This window comes from Astatotilapia calliptera, chromosome 15 (assembly GCF_964374335.1).
Source record: "Astatotilapia calliptera chromosome 15, fAstCal68.1, whole genome shotgun sequence".
NCBI classification, from domain to species: Eukaryota; Metazoa; Chordata; class Actinopteri; order Cichliformes; family Cichlidae; genus Astatotilapia; species Astatotilapia calliptera.
This window is the reverse complement of record NC_137436.1, coordinates 39281231-39307372: the sequence shown is the minus strand read 5'-3', so window position 1 is coordinate 39307372 and position 26142 is coordinate 39281231. Positions and strand designations below refer to the sequence as shown.

Genomic DNA, 26142 nt, shown 5'->3' with positions numbered 1-26142 from the left:
AGTGCAAGGATGGTGTGCTCACAAAGATGTGCAAAACGGGTCAGACAGCTTCCCCAAGTTTCCTGCAGTTCTTATCGGGTTTTTATCGATTCAGTCATGAAATACCAACACGTTCATCTTGTAATTATGACTCCTTCTTTCTGCCTTTATTGTCCCTGCATAATCAGCTCCATCAAGTCTGGAATAATTGATTCCCCATTTATGCTAATGGTATGGATCTGGAGCGTAGAGGAGCAAATACTCAACCATGTTGTCTTTCGGGCCTGACATTTAAAATGAAATGAGGAAAGTGTTAGATTCCAGTCAGATATCAGGATGTTTTTGGCTCTGGCTTCAGTGACAGTCTTGAGTGGAGCCACTAGGTTGTACTTGCTCTAACCAGACTAGAAACTGGATGGGAATAAGACCTTCAGATGTATTTCATCACTGCCTGTTTAGGGACCTTTACTATTGTGTATCAACTGATGGAAGTAAATTAGATCGCACTCATGCATGCAGAGCCTTACCAATTAATCCCCCCACCAACCAGGCTGCGTACGGCTCTAAACAGAGACACACATAGACAAAACAGATCCAGACAGGCTTGCCGGCTCACCCACAGAGACACATATGGGCAGAATTGAAGAGCACATTTGCATACACACCTACAGTCCAAACAACCACATGCAAGAACATGCACATGTAGAGTCACACAGAATCATGCTGTGCACTTCTCTCTTTCATAACTAAATAACTGACTATAACTTACTCAAGTCAGGTTTATCATTTTAAACTTTTTTAAATACTCCACTATTCTAGTCATGGTCACAACAGGTCAATCAAAGGGCCCAAAATCTTTTAAGAAGCTCCTCTTGGAGAGCAATTTATTTTGTAAATATTTGTAAATAGCCTGTCCTCAGTCAGTTCCTCTGAGAAAACCTCTTGTCAAAATGCCAAATTACATTCCACAGCCTTTTTTCATCCAACAGCAATGTCACAAAAATATCCGTCAAAAGCTTCATAAAAACACATCAGATCATTGCCCACAACTACCTCTGAATCCCTCAGTTCTTTAATGTCAATCACCTGTCAAGTGACGGCTGATAGGTTGCCAGCGGTCCAGCAGGCTGCCTGTGGCGGGATGAAAGGTAGCACTCGCACATGGGAATTAAAGTTTCCCGGTTAGTATTCATGACACGAGTAAATCACTTATATGCCAGATGCCCTCACCAATGTGATAAATGTAGTGTTATACACTCCTGTATCAAATGATAAAGAATTTGTGTGTGTGTGTGTGTGTGTGTGTGTGTGTGTGTGTGTGTGTGTGTGTGTGTGTGTGTGTGTGTGTGTGTTTGTGTGTGTGTGATAGAGCATAAACACCAGAGTCCATTTTTGTGGTGCACTCAGTTTCATGAAATCTGCTTTAACTGCCAGCTACCAAATCTCAACGTGCCAAATGGGCACTTACAAACGGCCAGTTAACAAAACCTGTAAACCAAGGAGCTTCTGCCTCATTGTTGTGTCCACAGTGCTAACCCCTGGAGGAAACCCCTCAAACAAAGGCAACATGGTACAGAGGGAGGCCATGACGGCTCTATCTCATTCTTCCCTGCCACTCACGCAGCATACACATCAATCACAATCCGTCGGCCTCAGATCCGAGCAGCTCCTTGGATGCAATTTGTCACAGGTCCTTAGGCGCTGACATGCTTCTAAAACGCTCAACTAATCTGCCTGTGATAACGGTCTTAAATTTCCTTGGTGGGTGTTAATCAAAACGATCTGCTCTGTGTCTGAGAAATGACCACTGGTCACTGGGCAGAATTAAGCCTGTTGTTAAGCTAATGTGGACACGCGGCACAGGGGATGGAACTATTTTTGACACTGATAAAAATGTTCCTTTAAAAAAAAGAAAAGAATTTAAGCCGGATTTATGTAAAAGGAAATTTTAATGAGAGCTTTTTGTCCTGTATCAAAGCAGCTATAAAAAAGGTACCAAATTTAAATCAGAGTTTTGATTCAGCTGTAACATTTTAGCTTAAATATTCTCTCTCATTCTTGAACTCACCTTTAGCAAGAGCTTTTCAGTCTGGTAACAGATTACTCATGAATAAGAGCCTACATTATTCAGTGGCTGGTGCTTTTATACACCAGCCAAATGCCTCTGCCTGCAAAGATACTCCAGCAAGGAGGATACATGTCCCCCGTTCAAGAGCAATTGCCATTTTTAGTGAGTCCTCCATGGTAGCAAGCTGCCGAGAGGTGGGTGTGATGGGCCCAATTTAATGCTCCATTATGCAAATTGATCATCTCAATTGACCATCACTTTGGTAATAAGACGGGCTGAACAGTGCTGAGGACGGTGGGGGAGGTGTGTCTTTTAAAATCTTTGGAAAAAACATTGCACCAAAGCACCCAGGTGCTAAAAATAAGCTGGGTGAGTGAAAACGTGAAGAAATGCATCGCAACTTTCAGCGATGAGGCATGACGGAGATGAGTGACAGGAAGCTAATGGCTGCCTTGGTGACCTCTCTAATGACCAGTCACATTTAAAAGTCACCTGTCTCGTCTTCCTTCCGAGAGATATTGAAATGCAAGAGTGAAATGCAACATTTGCATGATGAGTTTCAACTTTCTGACACTTTCACACTTTGTTTTTTGTTGCTTTTAGTTATTCACACGTGCTGGTTCCTCTACCTTTCCACACTCGGCTCTCACGTCCGCAATTCTATGATTCCAAGCAGATTAGAGGAGAAAAGCAGAGATATTTGCTTTCATTTCAATCTTACTCGGAGTTGATATTCCACAAATTCTTTTTTTTTTTTTTTTTTTTTGCAGCTTGCACAAATGGAGTTCGATATTCTTTATTTAATGGGAGAGATTTCCAGCGCGTTTATCCTCTGTGAAGAATCGCACGACACACTTGAATTTCCCTGAGAATGGACAGGGCACGGGAAAGTCAGAGTACGGGCGAATTAATTTTGTCAGTGCCTAATTGCATTTATTGGCCATGCCTGGCACCTCCTAATCCTGGATTATGATGATGCATTAACAGCTGTGACTGGCTGTTTACAAGGCATTTATTAGCCGGTGTCAACATAATGAGACAAATTCCACCTATCACATTAATCACCCCGCTGCCAGGACTATGTCGCTTGCCACGAGCAGAGCCCAGATGACGCAAAGGCCAAGGCTGCGCCGAAGCTGATTCCCATTTTCTTGCATTAGCCATTGTTACCTCCTTAGTAACTGTCAGCCCAGCAGTGAGGTGATGATGTGCTAGTTGAACTGAATAAAGAGGAATGGATTGAAGGAGGGGGCGAGTTATAGATAAGTGGAGAAGGACCGCGGGATCAAAGACACGGTTCAGCGCGTCAAAGCGCAAAAACAATTTTCCCCACATAATGCTTCTAATTGCCGTCAGGTCACTTAATTATAGAATGAGTATTGTTTACTGTGAACTCATCTCTCCTTCCTTTGATTCTGTCCATCTGTCTTTTTTGACTCACTCTAGCCTTCTCATTTACGGGGGTAAAAGCACAATGCGGTTAGCGAATTACTATCAAACATATCAGCTGTACAGAACTGTGAATGAGTTATACTTCATAACTGATCAAAACTAACCCAGGGGGAAGCACTTTTGTTATTCTGTTATAATTATAAAAACGACTATAAGCAGCACTAGCAGAGAAAAACCTTTTAATTGTACTTAATACGGCTTCGCTCAGAGTTGTGCATGGGGCTGCAGCAGGAGGGACATTGATTTCTTTCCTCACCCAGCTGTCCCCAAAAAGTGATGCACAGCAATTAAACAGGAGCCTGCGTGACACACCTGACAAAAGCAGCTGAGAAATGACACCGGTGAACGTCCCGCTGGCCTCGCCTTAATGGAAGCAGGTTTTCAGATATTGCGCTCTGTTCCGTCACGCGGGAATCATCAAGCGAGATCGCCCCTCGCCCTGTAAACACTTTATGTGTGGATTTCTCCGATTCCATTTAAAGAGCAGTCGCTGGTCTCAAACTTTGCACCAACATCACTCCTCCAATTGTCTGGCCTGTCGAGATCTGCCAGACTTGACACATTGATATTGTCAGCCAGGAATGAAGATCACCTGTAAAGTATTATGGTTGCCTCCACCCAAGACCGCTCTTCTTTTACAAGAACACAGCATTGGAGTAGTTGTTTTCTTATCGATCTCTTTGTGCATTTTCTTTACAATGAGTATACAATGAATAACAACACAGCTGAAAAAATATAAGCTGAAAAAAATATCAATATGAATACCTTAAAACTTTCTCCATGAGTAGATGAATGCTAGGCATAAAGTGCTTTTAATGCACTTGCACAGTCAAAACTGATGATCCAATGGAAGTTGTCCCATCTTGCGTTTTATTACTGCTAAACACTAGATGTATTACTTTCAGATTTTACACGTCATATCATGCTTTACAGGTTTGCTTTTACAGGAAGTGGAGGGACTGGATTGTAAAATACATGCTCTCTGCCTCCAAAAATGAAAGTGCTTTAGTGATAAGGAGTGGATGAGAGGACAGGAGATACGGCACAATGCAGTGGCACATCTCCCAGCGCGAGCTGTTTCGCTGTGCAGCAGTCTGCGTTATACAATTCTCATGTGGTTCTCTGGCATCTTACAGTTCACCTAACACCTAGTCTGAACATAGGGCCACAGGTCTTTTGTTGCTCTGCACTATCCTCCAGCACAGGTGAAGAAACAAAGAGACACACAATTGTGACAATGATACCATGTCAACAGACTTTCTTTGGCATGTGGTAAATGCGCGTCCCCCTCTGATTAATGCTGACTCATGATACTGAGATAAGAATGGTAGATGGAGTGTGCCAATGTCCACCAGCTTCCAACTCTTCAACCTCACCCTTCTGCTTTTTTCTGTGGAGCAGCTCGCTGCCATCTGTCAGGACTGGAAAGCCCTGGTGGCTTGCAGCAGGTTTTTCCAAACCTCCATACATGGCTGCCTCACCCTGTCAGACTCTGCTGTGCATGAACCCTCAGCCGTAACCAGTCACTGGGCTAGAAAACAGTGGAAGTCAAGCCCAAGCCTCATTGACACCCTTGAAAAATCTCTCTTAGTAGCGTTATTGACCCAGGACATAATCAGATGGCAGGCTGTACATTGGCCAGAAAAGGACATAGTAAAGTTAAGAAAGCATTACCGCCAGTGAAGCCAATTTAATGTAATTGAAAGCTGTTTACCTAAGTGCTATTTAATTGCCCGACTCCTCTTTGAATCTTTCATGCAACTCTGTGCTGCAGATAAACATAGCACAGTATTAGCAACGTTTCCTTATTAGTTATTCATGGCTTCATTTTCTTCATATCTCCCCTTATTCTTTGTGAGCAACACTCAGCCGAAACCTGTGAGTGATGATGGCTCCTGCACAGTATTGAGAAGAAGAAAAGAAGCTTTCTACATGAAAAATGATTTTGATGAAGTAAACAGACCTCAAACAGCACAGAGACCAAGCCTTGTGTGTACAGGATGTCTTTTTCCATGCAATATCAAACTTCTAGCCCCTGTGTATTATATCACAAGTTATACTGATGAAGCGCCAAGAATCATTTCCTTTAACAGCATGAGGCTAAATAAAAAACATGTCCCTCGCCTCTGGTCCTTATCTTTGCTGGCCCCAAGTCCTAATAAAGCTTGTGTGGGGCTCATAAATCAAGTGCATGTCTGCCTAACAGATACATCCATCCATTTTCTTCCGCTGGTCTCCAACCCAGGCAGGTCCTGGGTCCAGATACATGATGATTAAAACAATGTGTAATTAAAAAAGAATCTTGCTCGGTTCATCTCCAGTGCAGTCAATTAAATAAACCCATCTTGGCCAAGACATTAGGGGCATGTCTGAGTCATTTCAGCCCTGTCAACAAAAAAGAAAAGGCGAGAAAGAAAAGAAACTGCAAGACTTCAGCTGAAATACTAAAATGGCTTCTGGCATGGCTTCAGGGTCACGCAACAGCTGTGACAGCGACCTCCGAGGGAGTTTCATTTTGACCGCGAGGGTGGTCAAAGGCTATTCTAGCACAGCTGAAGCTTAACTATAAATCTCCTCAACATGAAAAACCACTGCAGCTTGGCCTTTCTTTACCCAAATCACTGGCATTTATCTGCTAGCAGCATATGACCAGCTTATTTCTGCATGTTAACCACCCTGATATTTACCTGATTGGATATATAATTATCACTCGTGTTAAGTCAGTGTCACTAGACTGGCTTTAACACTGACTGATAGCTCTGATTCTAAAAATAATATACAGCAGAAATGTAAGGAGCTGTAGGAGTCGAGATAATTACAGCTTAACACTGATAACATATATTACAGTTTGATCCTCCTCCAGACACCTGCTGTCTATGAATTTATTCTTATACCTGTATAATTTCATCAGGGACCAGCTGAGAGTCACAGAAGGCAGCCCACCATGTTATCTATTGTGTTTTAAGCTAATATGCGAGGGATCAATTCATGATTCTGGCAGGCACTACCAATGCAATAGTTCCAAACCAGCCTTTTGAATTGGGTATAACAGGGTGGTTTTGCCACATTTCCATTGTCACTTTTGTGCATCACCCTGCCACAGCAATTTACATAGAAAGTGTCACATATAAGTGAAATTAAGGTAAGGCTGAACTACTTAAAAAACAAAAAAGTGCAAACAGCAAGTCCAGTGTGTTTGATTATACCTACACAGTACTAAAATAATTGTGACAGGGACACTAAACAGAAAGAATAACAGTTACATACCGCTGTTTAAATCATAATTATATCTGCTACTGTAGAAAAGACTATGTAGGTTTTACATTTAAAAAAAAAAAAAAGTGGCTTTTTCTTACACAGCCCTGATATAAATAAACATGCAAAGTCATTGAGAATATTTGAACAGGATGTAGGTGAAGGTTAAACGTTGGTGTTAACCGCCATCTAGTGGTCAGCTTTTGCATTGCAAAAAGACAGAAATTGTAAGATAATGATTTTAAAACTGCTAAATTTGGAATTTTTAAAGAAGCATGTATTGATTCAGCAATGCCCATCACTCAGAACAGCTTTTTAATCAATCGTGAGCTTAAGTACTAATGCACAAACAATCATCTTAGGCATCAGTTTAAACGTAGCTGTAGGCTTCGGTGCAAAACGCACTGCAAAATATGACGTGATGTCAAGTGTGCCTGTTGCACAGCAGCATACTTGTCTTCCTGTTCATTTGTATGTTTTGTGTAATATTTATCTGACATTTAACACTTTACACTTCAATCGTCATTTGCTGACTAAAAAAATGGTGAAAGTCCCTGTGAGCTTAATCACCATTACATTTACAGAGAAGTGCTATACTACTGTGTTTATGTAATTTCAAGCACCTTATAAATACCTTATATAGCACCTTTCAAGACAGAATCACAATTGTTTTTTAAAAACAGATACTGAGTCCGCAGGTCTTAATGTTTGGGGGAGAGAGTTCCACAGTCTCGGGGCCACAGTGGCAAAAGCTCTGTCACCCTTAGTTCTCCTCTTAGTATTTTTTATAGCAAGTAAGCCCTGATCAGATGACCTCAGGGACCTGCTGGGGACATCGGGCTGTAGCAAATCAAAGATGTAGGCTGGTGCCAGTCCGTGCACAGCTCTGTAAGTCAAGACCAAGATCTTAAAATGGACTCTACTGCATTAACTTGCATAACAATAGGTTAATGCAGTATTTTTTTTCATGGAAAAGTAAAATTTCAGTCGGGTAACTCTTTTGTAAAAAGAAAAGTGGAACAAATGAAACTGTTCCCTTTTTCTGTCACAGAAAACAAAGCATGCCTGTAGTGAGATCCTCGTTTGAAGGTTTTATTTACAGAACAATGATAATAATAACTTTATTTTTTAAAAGCAACTTTCAAAATAAAGTTACCCAGTACTTCACAGGATGAGACAGAAAACAAAATAAAACATTTACGAAGAGATAACAGGTGAAACAATAGATCAATACTGCCGGCACACAAAGATAAAAGGAATATGTTTAAAAAATCAATACACATAAAATTTGGGTAAAATTAAAAGTAACTATGAGAAAAATTCAATTAAAAATGATCGCTAGGAGAAGAAGAGAAAACTGCCACGAAGACATAACTGAAAGAGGAGGCACAGAAAAGGCCTGCTTATAAAAATATATTTTAAGAGAGATTTAAAAGATGATGATAATGAGCTCCCCACTCCGATGGCCTCAGGGAGACTGTTCAAAAGAGTGAGTGTTCTCGCAGAAAAAGCCCAATCATCCTCAGTTGTCAGTCACGGCTTTGAGATGGCCAGCAGAGCCTTGACTGAGGACCTAGGGTTGTGACCAGGGGCAGACGGTGACGCCCAAAGGCAAATAAAATGTTGAGATCAATTCTAATAATAATAGGCAACCTATGAAGGGAAGCATGAGTTCTGCTGCTGAATTTTGGACCAGCTGCAGTTTGTGTAAACTTTGGCTATACAATATAACAATAGTCTAATAGGCTAACCCAGAGGAGATAAAAGTATGTAGTTAGAATCACCTCTATATCTCTTTTATTTAAAAGTGATCTGAGCTAACGGAGACTCCTAAGCTGCATAAATAAAACACGACTGGACACCTGAACTGACTGCTGGCTGCTTATTTAAGTTCATGTGTGGCACTAGGAGGTCAGGTCATGTTAGGTAAGGTGGTTGTATTGAGTGTAAAAGGAGCATCCGATCCGATAATGGCCAACAGGCTCTATGTGTTTGTGAACTGCTGCTCAGAGTATCAAAACACAAATGACACTCGACTTTATAATGCAAAGTGTTTTTTCATTATATAAATTTCCACTTTCAGAGCACACTCTCCAACAAGGAAACACTCTCTGAACTAAGAACTGGAAAACATTCCTGACTGGAAACAACTACCTCTGCATTGCAATTGCACACACCTGCTGCTATATATTTTTAGTATTTCTTTTAGCACTATTTATATTATTATATTACTATTACTGCTGCTATAGTCTTATGCTGCATTAAAACAAAATACCCCTACCAACCACAACCTGGGACTACCTCAAGTAGACTAGTATACTATTTTCCAGGGAACACTGTTGGAGCACTTTATTTTATTTATTTTTTGTCTATCCTGTTACCTATTTAATATTACCTTATTGTTAGGGCTGTTTTTGTTGTGCATCTGCACTTTATTGTTGTCAATGTCTACGCATGGGACAGTGTGAAACGTAATTTCAATTCCTTTGTATGGCAAGTACATTTGAAGAAATTGACAAATAAAGTTTTCTATTCTATTCTTGGAGGAAGTGGCTTTAAATAAGTACCGGCAGGCGCCTGAAGGTGGCAGTGTAGGGAGGGTGGAGATAGCTTGTGCTGCATGGACACAGTGGTGAACGCAGCGTAGTCTGCCAGCGAGGGTAGGTAGAGCTTAAAGGCGCTAAAATGTCAGGAAAGAGTTTTCGAGTCAGCGACGGGGACTGGATATGTCCGGATAAAAAGTACGTACTCCAACACAGTGAATAAATCACAGTTTTTGGGGCTCTGTGTAGCAATAGACTGGTGCTTAGTGTGCAGCTGTTAACAGCAAGGTTAGCAAGTGTAGGCCTTTTAGCATGTGACTCATGCTAACGTTCAGCAGCTCAATAAAATGGAGCACTTTCACTCACAGTTTCGGCCTAGAACAGAACAGAATGAACACGGTTTCAAGCTTACATGCTGGAGAATATCAATGCAAGGGGGATATTGCGTGCTAGTCTCTCCTGGGCGCAGAAATGCTATTTAGCACGCTAGCCGTGGTTAGCTAACGTGGGTTGGGTTGAGTGTTTGCACTCGCTGCTGTTATGGGTGGTGTTTATGATGTTGTAGAGGCCAAGTGGTCATGAGTGAAGAGTTTTTATCCGGAGTCAGCAGTATCGTGTTTCCAGTGAACTCCGTTAAATGCGTACGGACACAGTTGCTGCATTTGTCGCGGCTCAGGCTTGTGTCTGAGGAAGGAGCACAGGCTAATGGAAAGATGAATAAACTGCACCAGCCTGCAGCATACTCACACATGTCAAAGCGAGTGAGGAACGAGCTCAAGCCTTACCTGCATGTAACATTTTGCTTTTGCAGATGTGGAAATGTGAACTTTGCCAGAAGGACAAGTTGCAACAGATGTGGTAGAGGTGAGTCCCCCTTCTGTCTCTTATTGCTGTTATGTAAAGCTTAAGAATGCAAATAATCTTTATCCTTTGCATAATCATTTAAAATAGGTTGGTTTAATTTACTTTATTTTTTAATGCAGAAAAAACTACAGAAGCGAAGATGATGAAGGCGGGAGGGACGGAGATTGGAAAAACGCTCGCTGAAAAGAGTCGAGGCCTCTTCAGTGCGAATGACTGGCAATGCAAAACGTATGATATCATCACAAAAAACGTCTTGGCACCATATCAGATAGGTGTCTTTGGTATTCGTGTTTTTCACTTGTACATTATAAAGTGCAAGAAATAAAGATTTCATAATTCGTGAGTGAGGCAGGGTCCAAATTACCAATCACTATTATTGCTGAAAATGTGCAAAAAGTTCTGATAAATACCAGGAAAATATTTTTTCTCATTTATATTCGTAACTTGTACCTCCAGCATCGGATAAAAGTTTGGTACTTTTTTTAAAAAATGTTAGAAAAGACTCCGTCTTCTTTGGCACTTTTGCATATATACAAAAATCCCATGTACACTTTCCATAAATCTAAATTATTTAAGAAGAACTTACAATGAGTCCCATGTGGGATATAATAAGAGGAGTTTTTGTACAGGAGTCTGTGGTTTAACACATTTGCAAGAAATTTGACACTTGCAATTCGAATATGCAAAGTACCACTCAACATTTTATGGTTTGCATTGTTGCAGACAAATGAGAGCAACCACAGTTTGTAACACTGCAAGCTCCAGTTTACTTGATTGACAAGCTACGGGCAATATGACACAAATATGAGATTTTCCACATGTCACACACGAGTTAGAAGTTAACTTGCCTACCTTTGCTGTAAACTAGATGCTGTTTGTGGACACCTTCATCTGGGATATTGTTGTAACAAATAGTGTTGCTGATTTTGGGATATAATAGTACTCTAACCAGCATTTCCCTCCACCTTCTTGTGTGTGTAAAGATGTGGAAATGTGAATTGGGCGAGACGGTCGGAGTGCAACATGTGCAACACCCCCAAATATGCCAAGCTTGAAGAAAGAACAGGTAACTCAATATATTCTGTAAATATTTTTTTTGTTTGTTACTTTGATCATCAGTTATTGATGGGGTTTTTTTTTCTTATGTAATGCTTTCAGGTTACGGTGGAGGGTTCAATGAAAGAGAAAATGTGGAATATATCGAACGGGAGGAATCTGACGGTGAATATGATGAGGTAAGTGTCATCTGGTACCCGAAGATTGCTGCTCTGATGTTTGACAAGTGAAAGATTTTGGCTTCAGAGGAAGTCGACATTGGCAGTGTTCAGATTTATAGAGATGTGCTGTTTCTTATTCCACCAGTTTGGTAGGAAAAAGAAAAAATACCGTGGCAAGACCAACAGCACGTCTTCCTCAAAAGAAAGTGAAAAGAAGGAAGTCCCAAAAGAAGAAGAGGAGGAGGAAGATGATGAAGAGGAGGAGGAAGATGGTGACCTGTCCAAATACAAATTGGATGTAAGATTGATGATTGTAAATTAAAAAAAATGCTGGATATTATAAAATGATTTTATTAAAAACAAAAAAGCACAACAACAAAAAAGCACTTCCTTTGCAGGATGATGAGGAGGAAGATGATGATGAAGATGGTGACCTGTCAAAGTACGACCTGATTGCCAGTGACGACGATGATGATAAGCCAGCTAAGAAAAAGGGCAGCCGCTCCGGTTCATCCCGCTCCTCCTCGCGCTCCTCCAGCTCCAGTTCACGGTCTAGGTCCAGGTAAAGGGTACAGGTCAAGGGTAACTCCGGGCAAAATGTCAGTATCGGCTCAATCTTCTTCTGCTTTACTGATCAACATCAATTAAATGTCCTGTTGTGCTCATTTGTTGTCCTCCCTCTTCTAAACCCTTACCTTGTATTCATTCATATGGGATCCGTGTGTCTAGGATATTGTTGTTTTTCCTGTTTTCATTACTTTAATTCCAGCCACCCTGTAGGTATATTGAATACTCGCCGATGCTTTGAGGCAGTTTTAGGTATTTCCTAAGAGTAGCTTGCTGTTAATTGTGCCTGTTTCCACATAACCACCGTGCATAGCTCTGTCCTTCTGTAGAAAATATTGGAAAGGTTTTGTGTTTTTTGTCTTTCAGATCCCGCTCTAGAAGCTCATCCAGTTCCAGATCTGGATCTCGCTCGAGGTCCCGCTCCAGGTGAATGAGGTGACATGCACTCTCTCCCGTTAGGGAGTGTATGTGTGGGGCAGAAAGGTCCACAGCAGTCCTTTTACTTAGCTCTTACTTGGCAGAGATTTTTTTTTTTTCCCAAATTATCTGCTGAGAGAGGAAAAAATTGAAAGTCAGGGTGGAAGTTTAATGTAGTAAATTGTTTTCACTCACTTTATGTGGGCTTACATTTCAATTAGGCCTGAGAGTGCAATTAGTATTGAGTTTAAAGCTTACTTTAGCTTGTACGTGTAAATAGAGATCTCGGGTCTTTATCAAGCATCTCTCGAGAGTTACTCCTGCTTTACCCACTCAGTTATTGGGACTATATTAAAAAGAAGCACATTTTTCTTTATTTACATTTAAAGTAATTCCAAGTACACTCAACCAATGAGACATAGCATCTTGAGTGAAATGTTCTCAGTACCAGTGATCCGTAGCAAAGTGCTCCTAACCCCCTCCTTATCAGAGAAGCTTGATAGAGATACCCACATTGGTGAGACCCTGTTGTACCTTACTGACCTCACTGCTTGGTTTATTCCTCATAAAGATCCAGCTCCAGGTCTGGAAAGGGCTCCTCTCCCCGGAAGAGGTCCCGCTCCCCCTCCTCCTCACCTGAGAGGAGACAGAAGCGCAGTCGCTCCAGGTCATCATCTGGAGGGAGAAAACGGAGGCGTTCTAGATCGCGTTCGTCCGAAAGGTTTGGGTTTCTGTGGAATACCACAATGGCACTGATTGTTGTTAGCCATGTGTCGCCTGGCTTATGGGAATTCAGTTTTACAGAAATACGTTCACACTTTTGCCATGTTTATAACGCTTTTTATTTATTCTGACCTTGTACTTGGTTATGCATAAACTGAGTGTTAATGGTAAAGCGTGCTAACCTGTTTGTTCTTCCCATGGTGTTTTGTTTGATTTCAGGCGGCGTGGCAACTCTTCGGGATCGTCCCATTCTGGCTCCAGTTCAAAAAAGAAATAACTTTATTACTGTCTTTAATACAAGAAAAGGAATCCTAGTGGAAGTGCATGTTGTGTTGCCAAAAAACAAAGACAGAAAAACCCAACCCTCCTTTCAGTATACTTTCATTAAAAGTCTTAAACCCCTCCCAGCGAAAGAGAGGCAGCAGCTCCCTTTTTAAAACCATATTCATCCCGATATGTGACGAGTGTTTGTATAGGTTTCCAATAAACATAAATGTTTGGTCCTATATGAAAATTAAATATAGTGTCAAGAGGCTGTATTCCATTTTAAACCCACTTAATATCTTCATGGCAGTACACTTAGTTTCTGAAGAAATCGGAGCAAAATCTGTCCTTTTTTAATTTTGGGGCCCTAAGAGACACCAATGGTTTTTCTAACAACTAAATGGTTTGTTTTTTTAAGTAAGGGTGAATTCTTCAGCACCAATTTAGACTACTTGTGATTTAGGTATGAATTTTGGCCTGTTTGTTTGATTTTGATGATAAATGTCCTGTATTTTGTGTTTTCAAGGTAAGTATTTTACTTTTTGATAATGCTTGTTTTAAGTACGTTCTTGGTTTCTCAGTTTAGGTTTAATTTTTTTTTCTTTTACGTAATTGTGGCATATTTGGACTCCATGCTACTGATTATTTCTTTAAATTTGAAACAAATTAATTCACTTTTTTTTTTCCTTTTTGCTCCAGATTAGTGCAGAAAAAGTAACATTTCTGGTAACATGGCAGAACAGTCTTTACTGATTAAAATACCTGAAATGTACTCGTGTAAATAAAATCCTGTCAACATTGCTTCCTGTTAATACTGTGTTTAATATGAAGGTTTTGTTGAGAGGTTGGGGTTGTCAAGTCAAGCTGTCTTAATTCTAAACTTGAGTATTTGAGAAAATGTGTAGAAGTTCGTCAAGAGGGGAAATATACATGTTTTTGAAGTTGGGGTTGTATTTGGTCTGGTTCTGTTTAGTGTCGCCACTTTGCAAAGCTCATCTTAACAGTAAGTGATCTTAACTTTTGTGATCTTCGGCTATGGGCTGAAAGTTTTCATGTTTTCAAATATTAACACCAAATTTCATCCTAATCTACACTACTGTAAATCTAAAAAACAATCTACAATAACTTTTTCTGTACCGTTAATAAGGTCTTTTCACTGAACTGTTCTCAGTGTGGTCAACAGATGGCAGTTTTGACTAAGCTGGTAATCTGTGCGGAAGCAATGACAGTGCTGCTTCATTAAAACTCATTATAGCTCGAAGTTATACCCTTTGGATTAACAATTGCCTTGGAAGTGAAGCTGTTTGCCACTGTCATGGTCTGTGTTGATAAATTCCAGATTTATCCAAGGGTGCAGGAGCGGGAAAATAAACCCACTGGTCTAGTTAACATTTATTGGCTTGACAGATTATATTAAATGCAAAAAACAACCGGAAAGAGGAATTTGGGCCACATAGTCAACTTTCCTCGCACAATTATTAAAGTACATTTAATTTCAAATTTTGCGAGATTCATACTAAAGAACCAAACACGAACTATAACACGATAGTTCAAAGTAAATGGCTGAAGAAATGCAATATAAATAATAGAGTGCTGACTACACAGAAAGCTCAGGTTTTAAAATCTTATGTTCAAAAAGGAAGTGAGAGGGATATGGAGGGTGAGGGTAAAAGTGGTCCCAGTGGTAACTGGAGCACTCTGCAGTGACTCCCAAGCTAGGCAAGTGGCTCCAGCAGATCACAGGAACAACATCTGAGATCTCGGTCCAGAAGAGCGCAGTCCTGGGAACAGCAAAGATACTGCGCAGGATCCTCAAGCTCCCAGGCCTCTGGTAGAGGAGGTTGAAGGATAGACAGCCCACAGAGGTGAGAGAGGAAGCTGGGAGCTCAAGAGTTAAAAAATCCAAATAAAACTGTAAAATTTGAATTGTGACTATGCTGAAATTATATGCAATAGGCTGTTTATGTCACAATAAAATGGCTTTTTAAAATAAATTAACAAGTAAGATAAAATTGCTTAGTCTATTTTGAAATACAGTTTAGCAAAGTGTGAAGTCTCTTAGTATATAGGCACATGATGGTGACAGTGCAGAGTTGATATCAATTGTTTTGATGGGGGAATAGATTATTCTACTGATAGAATATCTACTATCAAATGTGTTGCCATTGTAACAGAGAACTCTTTACAATGTAACAGTTACATTGTAAAGAGTTCTTTGTGGAAGATTTTCACCTCTGGGGTGAAAAAATCCATATGTAAGTTAATAACAACATTTTGACTTACTAATTCCTCGTCACAAGAGTTTTGTATGCAACTGTCTTTATGTACATTATAATCAAACCAGTCCTTTCAGGTTACTTAAAATATCTTTATAGAACGATGTTATCTTTATTGCATTATTGATGCCCTTTTGGCCAGATCACTTGGAGAAAAAAAGACATGTTTAATGCCACAAACACTTTTTTATCCAGATAAATAAAGGGCATATAAAAGTCAACTTGCCAAAAACTGATTGCAGCTTCTTGTGACGTTATTTCTGCCTGAAAATGATTTGATATCATTCATGGGAGATAGGTTTGACAGATTGCAGTCCAACAACTCATTTACAACAGTTCAAATACCGGCAATCATTTGTTGGAAAATGCAGGAAACCACTTTTTGGCAGAGGATCACAACACTGGTATTTAAAATGCTGTAAATAACTTTCTGGCATACAATATGGCAAACATGGCTATCGGACATAGAAGCTCCAATCAGTTTTTGGCAAAGTGACTTGTATTTATCGAGGTAAAAGTTTTCATTGTCATTAAATATATTTTTCAAGAGAGTCTGGCCAACCTGGAAACAGAAAAAGGCAACAAACATAACTTGTGTCTGAAAAGATATTTTAATTGGCTAAAAAGGACCGGATGGATTATAATGTGGGTACATTGTTATAACGTCATAAAGATACTTGCAAGATAGTTAATTTCTTTATCTTTGTTATAACCCCCTGTAAATCATTTCGCCTGAAGCCTGTTTACCAATACAAGCATGTTAGACACAAAAGAAAACCGCACAGAAACATCGATCGCTTTTTGGCAGAACACCGGAGGGTCGATGTCTGGTCCCTACTTACCGGTGCCCTTATTCCAGACACATAAGGACAGTGGTTATTACAGCACAGTGAGAATATGGGCTTCCTCCGGACCCGAAGTAGTCCCGCCTCCAGCGTTTAAAGGACACCTCGCGCTTTACGCATCGCATTCAGTTGGAGCACTTTGGAGTGCAAGATGATGCCAGACCGATACGCACAGGGTAACAGCTGTATATAAGTGTACACTTTTAGAAACAATAACTGGATTCAGCTTTGATTCTCTAGAGGGCTTGCACACCACCAGTGAAGAAGATATGCTGGACGCCAACGTCTCCAAGACACTGCGCCAAATCAATTGCACAAACAATTCCAGTTGTGGATATGCATCAGTTGGATTTCCTATAACTATGATGATCACCGGAATGGTGGGAAACTCGCTAGCTCTTATCCTGGTGTGCATCTCCTACAGAAAGAAGGAAAATAAAAGGAAAAGGTCCTTCTTGCTTTGCATTGGATCTCTGGCGCTGACAGACCTGTTTGGGCAGCTTTTGACAAGTCCAATTGTGATTTCAGTTTACCAATCTGGTAGGAATTTGAGTGACATCGACCAATCTGGCAAGTTATGCGCCTTTTTTGGCGTGTGCATGACAACTTTTGGCCTGTGCGCTCTCTTCATGGCGAGTGCCATGGCGATCGAAAGGGCCTTGGCTATAACTAACCCGCACTGGTACTCGAATCACATGAAGACAAGTGTGACAAAGCAGATTTTAGCTGTTATATGGGGTCTTGTTTTGCTGTTTGCTCTGCTGCCCGTAGCAGGGGTCGGGGAATACACGCAGCAGTGGCCGGGCACCTGGTGCTTCATCAGCATGGTGGATGCCAAAGTCCCAGGAAATGGATTCTTCTCCACCACTTTTGCCATACTCGGGATCTCGGCTCTACTTATAACACTTTTCTGCAATGTGGTGACGATCCGGGGCGTAGTTACCCGGTGTAAAACAAAATCAGGCACTTCTCAGTCTTCAAAGCAGTGGGAACGGCTCACCACGGAGACCGTCATCCAGTTGTTAGGGATTATGTGCGTCCTGCTTATATGCTGGTCTCCTCTGCTGGTATGTTTTTCACGTGCGTCTGCAGGATATATATTTTCTTACAGTGTACTTGCGTAGGCATATTTTATAACAATGTGCTGTCATAGTTTCATATAGTTATGTCCCTTAAAGTAATGTTAAAAATAAACACTGATTGGTTTTAATGTGTTTGTGTCAGTACTTGTCACAAACAGCTTTGAATCTTTATCCATCTTCTCCTCACATAAATGATGTCATGCACGTTTTCTCTGAAAGGCTGCTGCCTTTTGCCATTAAGAGGTAATCCACTTAGGGGTCCTGTTTAGAGATCTGCATAGTGCGCAATGAGATCATGCATTGTCAGTCACATATTTAACAGTCCCAGTGAGATATTAATAGAAGGCACAGCTCTGTGATAGCAGAGACCAATCGTGAAAATTAGTTTTTGCTCATTCCCCGACAGGACTGTTGTTAGAGTGTGTTTCCGTTATATGATTTAGTGAACGTAACATAGGCTTCTGTACACAAAATCAGAAACTATTTTCTAACCAGTGATTGTTTTTTCAGTAAATTAAAGCTTTTGTCACTTAATGGCATGCTTTCTCCTCATTCTCTTAGTGTGAAAAAAAATAAAGTTCTGCCCAAACATCTTCCCCTCAGGTGCTGATGCTGAGGATGCTCTCCACCCAGGTCTTGTCCGATCAGTGTAATTCAAAGGAAGCATCAAACCACACCTCCAATCAGGATTTCCATCTAGATTGTAACTTCTTTCTGACGGCGATACGCTTGGCCTCCCTCAACCAGATCCTGGACCCGTGGGTCTATCTGCTCCTCAGGGAGATCCTCCTGCGCAAGTTCTGCATCATGGCTAATGCTGTCTCCAACTGCTCTTCAGAGGATCAGAAAGAGACGCAGACAGCTCTTAACAAACAGAACCAAGAAACAAAACCTTCATAATGCCCTCCTCTAAAATGAATCCAGCCTTGCACAGTAATTCCTATCTTGTGACTCTGAAGCCAGGAGAGCTTTCTATCAGGATAATGAAACAGGCAAAAGAGTGGGAATGGATTTCTGCCCATGAAAGGATATTGTGCAGCAGGAGCAAGTGTAGCCTCTGTTGCACTGATAATGAAATGAAAAATGTCTTCTGAGCATTCGTTTTGCATAAAACACATTCCATTCAAAGCCACCTAACCAGCATGCGGACGCATGACCGTGTCATCTCATGCAACATCTGCTGTGCAGTTACCAGGAACTCTATTGTCACCCGTTTTCTTTTTTTTAAAACAAACTCAATATTTCAGTATTGGGGCATTCAAACTGACTCACACGGAAGTGCTGAATCTCATGCTCACTGCTTTCTGTAACTTGAAGCCATAAGCTAACTAAAAGACAAATGTTTCTTGTGAATGTCTGTGAGTGAAGGTACTGTAACTTGCTTAAATTAGGTTGTGCATATCTTTAGCATCTCTTACATGAAATGTAACCACTTGATTTAAAACTCAAAGGAGCAACTAAAGGAAAATTCCAAACTGGAGGCAGTTGTAAATAACATTATTTATTAGTCTCTATGATATTTGCTGTTTCTGTGCTGAATGCCAATAATGCTACCTGCCTGGCATCTGTTGTATAGACTATACTTTGTAAAGTTTATTGTATAGTTAAGCTGTACATGGTGTTCCTAGGGGAACAGCTGGGACTACGAAAATGTGAAGTTTTAAAGTTTTCTTCTCCTGTATATGAAATGCACACGGAGACAGTTTGTAATTGTCGGCAACCATCCTTTTAAAATATGTTGAAGGCAAGTCATATGAAACGAATGCCCACATCTGGAGGCATTTCACTGGATTAAAGGGTTTTAATGATCTGCGAGAACACAAGGTGTAACGACGAATGTGCCTAATTTCACCAGCCAAACCTGTTTGGACAAAAAAGAAAAGATTAGTATAGATTTTAACCAGTTACATCAATGAAAGTATAGACTGGTGATCATAATCAAGAACAGTGGTGCAATGAACACAGTCAATGTCAAAATGTCCAAAGCACCACAAAGTCTAACAAGCTCATAAACAGTTTATTTGAAGCTGCTTGTACAACAGGCTGCCATCAGTCGATAATGATGTGAGTCGTCACATTAATGCACCTTTGCTGCTACTTGTGAAATTTTGCGTTAGGCACATGATTTCGACATGTTTTTAGTCTTGTGATATATGCCTTTCATTCACTGGTGGTTTTCTGGGATATTGTGGACAGCCCCATTTGTATTCCACTATTGTTTCTTAGTACCCGCTATATTTTGTCATTACAGCCTCAATCCTGCCCCTAAATAGGTATGAATTATTAATTCCTTTTAATGTGTATAGTGCAGTTTTCCCCTAAGGTCTCAGATAAAGTCAGTGTCATTTCTAACGAGGTGGTTTGCTTCTAGTGCCACCAGAATAAATGTTGATGCTGCTGTTAGAAAACCACGGGCATGGCGCTGCAATTATCTTACGCCACCATATTTATGTTATTTTCTGTACTTGTTTTTGTACATATTGTTAATGTTTGACAGCCTCGGGGGCCGACTCATTTGCTGTCATGGTAACCTTCAGGTTACGGGGCAAATTCTTGTCACAACTCTGCCTTCTCAGCATATCAGCCAACAAGATTAGGCTGATGTCCTCTCATCTCTGCCATGTCTGGTTTTGCCTTTGCCTTTCAGCTGTGAGAATGCACACGGGCTCTGTGGTAATGATCCAATCGGAAATTGTTGTCTGCAAAAAGCCATGTGAAAAATGAGCTTTTTCTCTTTGCTCGTATCTGTTCATCTGAGACAGAGTTTATCTTGTGTTGGTTGTGAAGGCTGAGTGCCTTACACTCAAAGGATTAACCTCGTTTGTTGTGTGAAAAAGGTGTTACAGGAAACAAAACCTCTTTCAGGAGAGTGTTACACGGAGAGTTGGTGGCTACATTTGGCTGAATTTCACACTAAGTGTTATTACACAGACACAAGCAGGTTTTATTTTAACGAAGACTTCACAAACTGAGGAAATATTAGTCGCAACAAGTGCCCTCATTATGCCTTAGTTGATATTCATTTGAAACACTCATCGCTGTGGTTTCATTCATGCACTCATACAGTGAATGCAGCTATTTACAAGTTGCTCTGGAATAAACTGACTCATTTAGCTACTACTTAAATCTACATCTTGTAATTGTGCCAGGCTTCTATCCAGGACGCTTCAGGCTCTACATGCAAAATAATCACACAAAGGAAAATAGCGTAGAGCTGACAGGCTGCACATGCTGTCAAGAATTTATCAGGGTATTAAATTCGCAACCCCACAACATAAAACAAAATGGAATAATAATTATTTAAACACAATTTTCTCCCGACCTAATGGGCCCAGTAAAAGTCTAAGCAATATTTACAAGGAGTGCTCTCTGGCTTTCTGGATGGTAGCTGTGTCCTATGAAGTATGAATGTTCATTAGTTTCCAGGATGGTACAAAGTAATATGAGGTCTCCAAGATCTAATATTTGATGCCAACAACAGCAAATGTTTGGATTTATAAAGAGGTGTGCACATTAAGACGAACCCACTACCAATGCTATTAAAACCAGGGATTAAGGACTATTGAATTTAGTTTTAATCATTTACTTAAACTGCATTCATCTGTGTCAGCACCTTTTTGAGCACACGGTGTAACCGCAACTAGCATCAAAGGGAAGCTATGGTTACGCGGTGACTTAAAAAAAGAAAAAGAGAAACCTGCAGAACACAGCGATGCCTGCAACTCCACTTAGCTCCACTTAGTCGATAAAGCTTGGAAGTGATTTACTGATTGCCACTCGAGCTTTATGTCTATGTCTGTGATTTCCAGATAAGAAGAGGCTGTCTCTAAAATCGTTTGCTTGATCGACATTTTGCACTTAAACTTGCTTGGAATTGCAATCATTTTCTTTCCCCTCCTTTCTGAAACAAATATAAATCTCCTCGATAATCACGTTTAGTCATCCTGTAAAAGTCAACTGGGTTTTTTATTTTTCCATGTTTGTGACTTGGATAAGACTTTCTTGATTTTCTTGTTTTTGTTTGTATGAAGAAATGGCAGATTTCATGTAAAGATGTAAAGAGCAGGTCACTGCTGACGTAAATTACTTACTGTTAAAAGGGAAGAAACAAGAGGTACGTGAGGAAAATATTCCTCGAGTCTTTTAAACCAAGCACACAGTGGTGTTGTGTGTGTGCACAGTTCAATAGAAAGAGGTCAGGCCCACCAGCCAGGTTTCTCTAAGGAATGTAAATAAATACCCGATGTCCGTTAAAGGTACACGTCCTCATATTTTCCTCCCATGCTGCTGCTTTTGAATGTTATATGAGAACTCTGTGCGCTCTCACTGAAGTTTCACTAAATTCTTACAAACTCTGGGACCCGATTCTCAGACGAGGGCTATCTGCAAACCTTCACACAGCGACGTCGGCAGTGCTCTTGTGACTTTCATCTTGGGGTCAGGTGGGGAATGCTGTGACCTCTACAGCTTTGTGCTTTTGTTGTTTTTTTCTATCAAAGATTAAAGTTATGTAACAATATGTACTTGATTTGTATCAGTTCAGCTTTTAATGCACTTTCAAATCATTCTGTTTCACTGCTTCTGGCTGAATATAATTGTGTTATTAACATTATTTTTTTGGCTGTCTAATAAGCATATTTTGATTTTAAATAATAAGTCATTCATTGTCACACCAATTAAAGCAGCCTGTGAAATGTGAAGTGGTAATAAACTGCAATTAGTCTGAGCCAAACACAACTTTTTTTTTAAACTGAGGAACTGGGCATTCTGGTACCCACTGGAAAAAAATTTTCATGTGCTGCCAATTTGAGTCTGACAGCGGATCTTTGCTGCGTTTACTTTCACCCTTTATCACACATGAACTGTGCTTTGAATTTTAGAATTTCACCCCTTGTGTATGAAATCAATCAAGAAACAATGAAACTGTTAACATTCTTTACATGAAAAAAACAAAAGACATGAACTATTTTAAATGTCACACGTGGACTCGTAACTATTTTACATTTACATATATTTTACTCGGCTTGCTGAGATTTTGTTGGAGTTATGAGAACGATGATTTGAGAGTAAGATGATTGTTGCTTGACGGTGAATGTTTTGGACATTGTAAATCTTTTCAACGCTGTTAACAACTCTAAAGCATGTGTATGCTTCTTGCGCTTCTCGAACTTGTGCAATGTGTTTCCAATGGACCAATAAAAAGAACAATGCTGCACTAAACAATGTACTGATCAATCATTGCATAAAAGGGTTTTAATTCACATGTTTGCATCGTTTGAGGTACATGAAAAGTGTTTACCCTCCTTCCTGACTTCTTAGAGTTTTGCATATTTTTCCCTTACAAATTTCAGTTCGTCAGACAAACAAAAATAACCCAAGTAAATACAAAATGCAATTTTTAAGTGATAATTTCATTTAATAAGGGGGTTTGGATGGATGGATGGATGGATGGATTATAGCTCTAGCTTCAGTAACTTAGACTGCTTGTAATGAGGTTATGAGAGGACACTGTCTAGGCTACAATTAGTAAAACACATCACAAGTCTGATCTGTAGCACTTGGGTTGTTTCAAGGTGTAAAAATAACCCAAAGGCCAAGTTGTCAAGAGGTGCACAGAAAAAGAGCCTGGAGTTTCCGTTCGATATGCCTGCCATAAATATAAGCTACGAGACCTTTTCATCACCTCACATTGACATTAGTGGCGTCTGGGACTATTTTAGAGGTTGAAATTCAATCAGTCATGAATTAAATAAATCAATCTGATATGCATGGTGTATACTTCTTTTATTGTTGAGTAAGAAGACTTACTGCATTTAATGAATTCTTGTGGTCTTAGCCGCCCATTATTCATCTCTGATTTTTATGAGGGAGACACATAAAAGATAACACTTGTGCCACACTGGTGTGTGATATGAATTTTATACACACACTGCTCAAAAAACCCAAAGGAAAACATTTTAGTCAGAGTATAGCATGAAGTCAGTCAGACTTGTGGAATATTGATCTGCTCGGTTAAGTATTAGAGGAGAGTTGTTAATCAGTGCTTTGGTGTTATAATAACAGGTGTACTAGAGAGGGCAACAATGAGACAACCACCGAAACAGGAAGGGTGTTACAGGTGGACTTTTTTCCCCACCTCATCTTTTCTGATGATTCTTTCACCAGTTTTGAACTGGTAGCAACTCTTCTAGGATGGTGCATCAATATGTGACATTGTCAGACGGTTTGCAGTGTCTCCCACACAGTCTCAAGATCGTGAAGGAGATTCCAGGAGACAGGTAGTTATTACAGGAGAGCTAGACAGGCTCTCAGAAGGTCCTTAAGGTGTGAAACAGCTGTGTACTGCCTTTTGTTCCTGGAGATATTTAACTGAGAGCCATGCTGGGCTCAGACTCTGCTGACCGTCTGTCCCGCGGTCATGCAGGGACTTCATCAAGCTTGGTTGTCTGTTCTTTGTGTGTTTGATCAAAGAATGTTAGCTACCGCTCACCGCTCGTCTGCAGGCTTTATTTAAATGGAAAACTTCCACAACAGGCAAAAAAAAGCTTTTTGCTAAAAAAAAGATTCAGACCAGAAGTTTTTTGCACTGCATTTTAAAATGAAAACATATTGCATTTATTTACAATTAAAGACACAGAGCAGAAAGTGTGTTACTGTTTTACATCCACAGACACACAAGAAAAGAAGCAGGCAACATGAGGTCAAGTTATGGCAATTTTATTTGTGCATTTCAGTTTTTAAAAAACAAACAAACGTCCCAAGAAGAAGGATGGGCTGAAAGAAAGGTGGAGAGAGGGGGAAGAAACTATTGATGCTGCTGGGTCAGTTCTTTCTCAGCAGTCTGCTCCAGAATCCCCTCCTGTCCTCAGCTTGCTTTTCTTTTTCTTTTGCCTTCAGTTCGTTTAAGGTCTTGTTGAGCTGCTCCTCGGCATCTTTAAATTTTTCTTTCAGCTGCTGTTTGGCCAGTTTCCCTTTGTGTTTGAGGAGCTCTTTAGCTTCCTTTTTGTGCTTTCGCATTTCTTTCAGTGCGTCTTTGCAGTCTTTCTTGGTCACCGTCATTTCTTTCTTCAATACCTTCACCTCAATTTTCTCTTCTGCAAGTTCTTCTTGCACTTTCATCAGTTCCTTCTTCATGTTTTCAGTGTGACTCTTTGTATCTTCCATTTCTTTCTTTGCTTCCTCTATTTTCATTTTCTCTTCCTCCAACACTTTTTGAGCTTCCAACAATTCTTTCTTCAAATTTTCAATCTCATTTTCTGCCTCATCTTTACGTTTTTTCTCCTCTTCAAGTTGTTGCTTTACATGCAGTAATTCCTTTCTTAGTGTTTCAGCTTCAGCTGTTACATTTGCAGCTTCTTGAGTTGCCAACTGCATTTTCCTTTTTCCCTCTCCAAAAGCTTCCTGCACCTCCTGTAATTCCTGCATCACATTTCCTGCCTCCTTCTTTGCAGTTTGATATTTATTGTTGGCTTCTTGTGCTGTGCTTTTCTCTTCCTCCAATGCTTTTTGAGCTTCCAACAGTTCTTTCTTCATCTTTTCATTCTCCTTTTCTGCCTGTTGTTTTCCCATTTTCTCTCCTTTAAGTTTGAGACCCACATGCAGTAATTCCTGCAATACTACATCAGTTTCAAACTTTGAATCTTTAGCTTCTCCTCTTGATTTTTCTGCCTCTTCTTTTAATTTGATATTTTCAGCCTGTATCATTTGAAGTTCTTCTTGCAGGTTAATCAGCTGTACTGAATTGTGAGGTGAAGCACTCGCCGATCCTCTTCTCGTTCTCCCTCGATTCATTTTGGCCTTTTAAACAAAGGAGCCAACGTTTTGTAGAGGAGTGAAGTGAAGTTTTTGATGTTTCTTCGTCAACTGTCGTTTGTCCTGCACAGAGATGCTGCTGTAGATGTGTCTCTAGCTGTGTCTGGATACAATGAAACATGCTGGAACTAAGTGCTTGTGTTGCACAGTTCTACTAAACATTCCATTTCATGCATGCTCCGCCCACATGGTCAGGAATGTCAGGTGCTGCATCACCAAATGCTGCTCCTGTTGCCTAGCAATAACAGCTGTTTACTTTTGGGGTCTGGTTCATTATTTAATAAAGAAAACATGTCCAAGTATTGGGTGCTGAGGCTCAGCGCATATTCTAGCCTGCTGTGTGGGTGGGCAGCTAGAAATCACTGGTGGGCAACATGAGTGAGGAGAAAACTGGAGCAGCCAAGCAGGGAGCTGCAGGTTGCTGGTTTGAGTCTCTGTTCAGATGCTGGTGTCTCCTCTCTCTGAGATGTCTGCAAACAGTCCCAGATAAAACAATAAGGATAATAAACAAACACGTGACTAAAATAACAATTATGACTCTGATGTGTTTCATGTGTAGCAGGATGGCCTCTATACAGCAGTCGCTGCAAGCATCCACATCGCCACACTCACTTTTCTTTAAGCAGGCGTGCTGGGCTCCTCCTAAGGAAAGTTTGAAACTTCATTTCCTTCATGCTGGTGAACTTTTTACCAAATATTTCCATCAAAGCTTCTCCATCACTGACAGGGATTGTTTGGATCTTCACACTCATCTCCACCAACCCTAAAAAATGAGTCT

The 26142-nt window shown here is 40.3% G+C and overlaps 2 protein-coding genes across 3 annotated transcripts; both read left to right on the top strand.

Annotated features, from left to right (window-relative positions):
- The first annotated feature begins 9334 nt into the window (after window positions 1-9334).
- zranb2 (zinc finger, RAN-binding domain containing 2) lies at window positions 9335-14150 on the top strand. 2 transcript variants are annotated; one of them, XM_026143013.2, is made up of 10 exons: window positions 9335-9495; window positions 10109-10161; window positions 10281-10389; window positions 11145-11227; window positions 11320-11396; window positions 11524-11676; window positions 11777-11940; window positions 12312-12371; window positions 12934-13083; window positions 13305-14150. In XM_026143013.2, the coding sequence occupies exons 1-10, from the start codon at window positions 9440-9442 to the stop codon at window positions 13360-13362; spliced, it is 963 nt and encodes a 320-aa protein (XP_025998798.1). In that variant the 5' UTR covers window positions 9335-9439; the 3' UTR covers window positions 13363-14150. The 2 variants fall into 2 exon arrangements, with proteins under 2 accessions (XP_025998798.1, XP_080145552.1); XM_080289426.1 differs by having other exon boundaries at window positions 12934-13390.
- Window positions 14151-16610: 2460 nt separating this feature from the next.
- ptger3 (prostaglandin E receptor 3 (subtype EP3)) lies at window positions 16611-22772 on the top strand. The gene is made up of 2 exons (XM_026142385.2): window positions 16611-17537; window positions 18156-22772. Exons 1-2 carry the CDS (start codon window positions 16740-16742, stop codon window positions 18450-18452), a joined length of 1095 nt encoding a protein of 364 aa, XP_025998170.1. The 5' UTR covers window positions 16611-16739; the 3' UTR covers window positions 18453-22772.
- The last annotated feature ends 3370 nt before the right edge of the window (window positions 22773-26142 follow it).

Bases quoted from the DNA above. Each gene is read 5' to 3' on its own strand.
- zranb2 (XM_080289426.1), top strand. From the start codon at position 9,440: ATGTCAGGAAAGAGTTTTCGAGTCAGCGACGGGGACTGGATATGTCCG. The intron at 11,677-11,776 runs GTAAGATTGATG...CTTCCTTTGCAG, and splicing joins TGTCCAAATACAAATTGGAT to GATGATGAGGAGGAAGATGA. The intron at 11,941-12,311 runs GTAAAGGGTACA...TTTGTCTTTCAG, and splicing joins AGTTCACGGTCTAGGTCCAG to ATCCCGCTCTAGAAGCTCAT.
- ptger3 (XM_026142385.2), top strand. From the start codon at position 16,740: ATGCTGGACGCCAACGTCTCCAAGACACTGCGCCAAATCAATTGCACA. The intron at 17,538-18,155 runs GTATGTTTTTCA...TCTTCCCCTCAG, and splicing joins TATGCTGGTCTCCTCTGCTG to GTGCTGATGCTGAGGATGCT.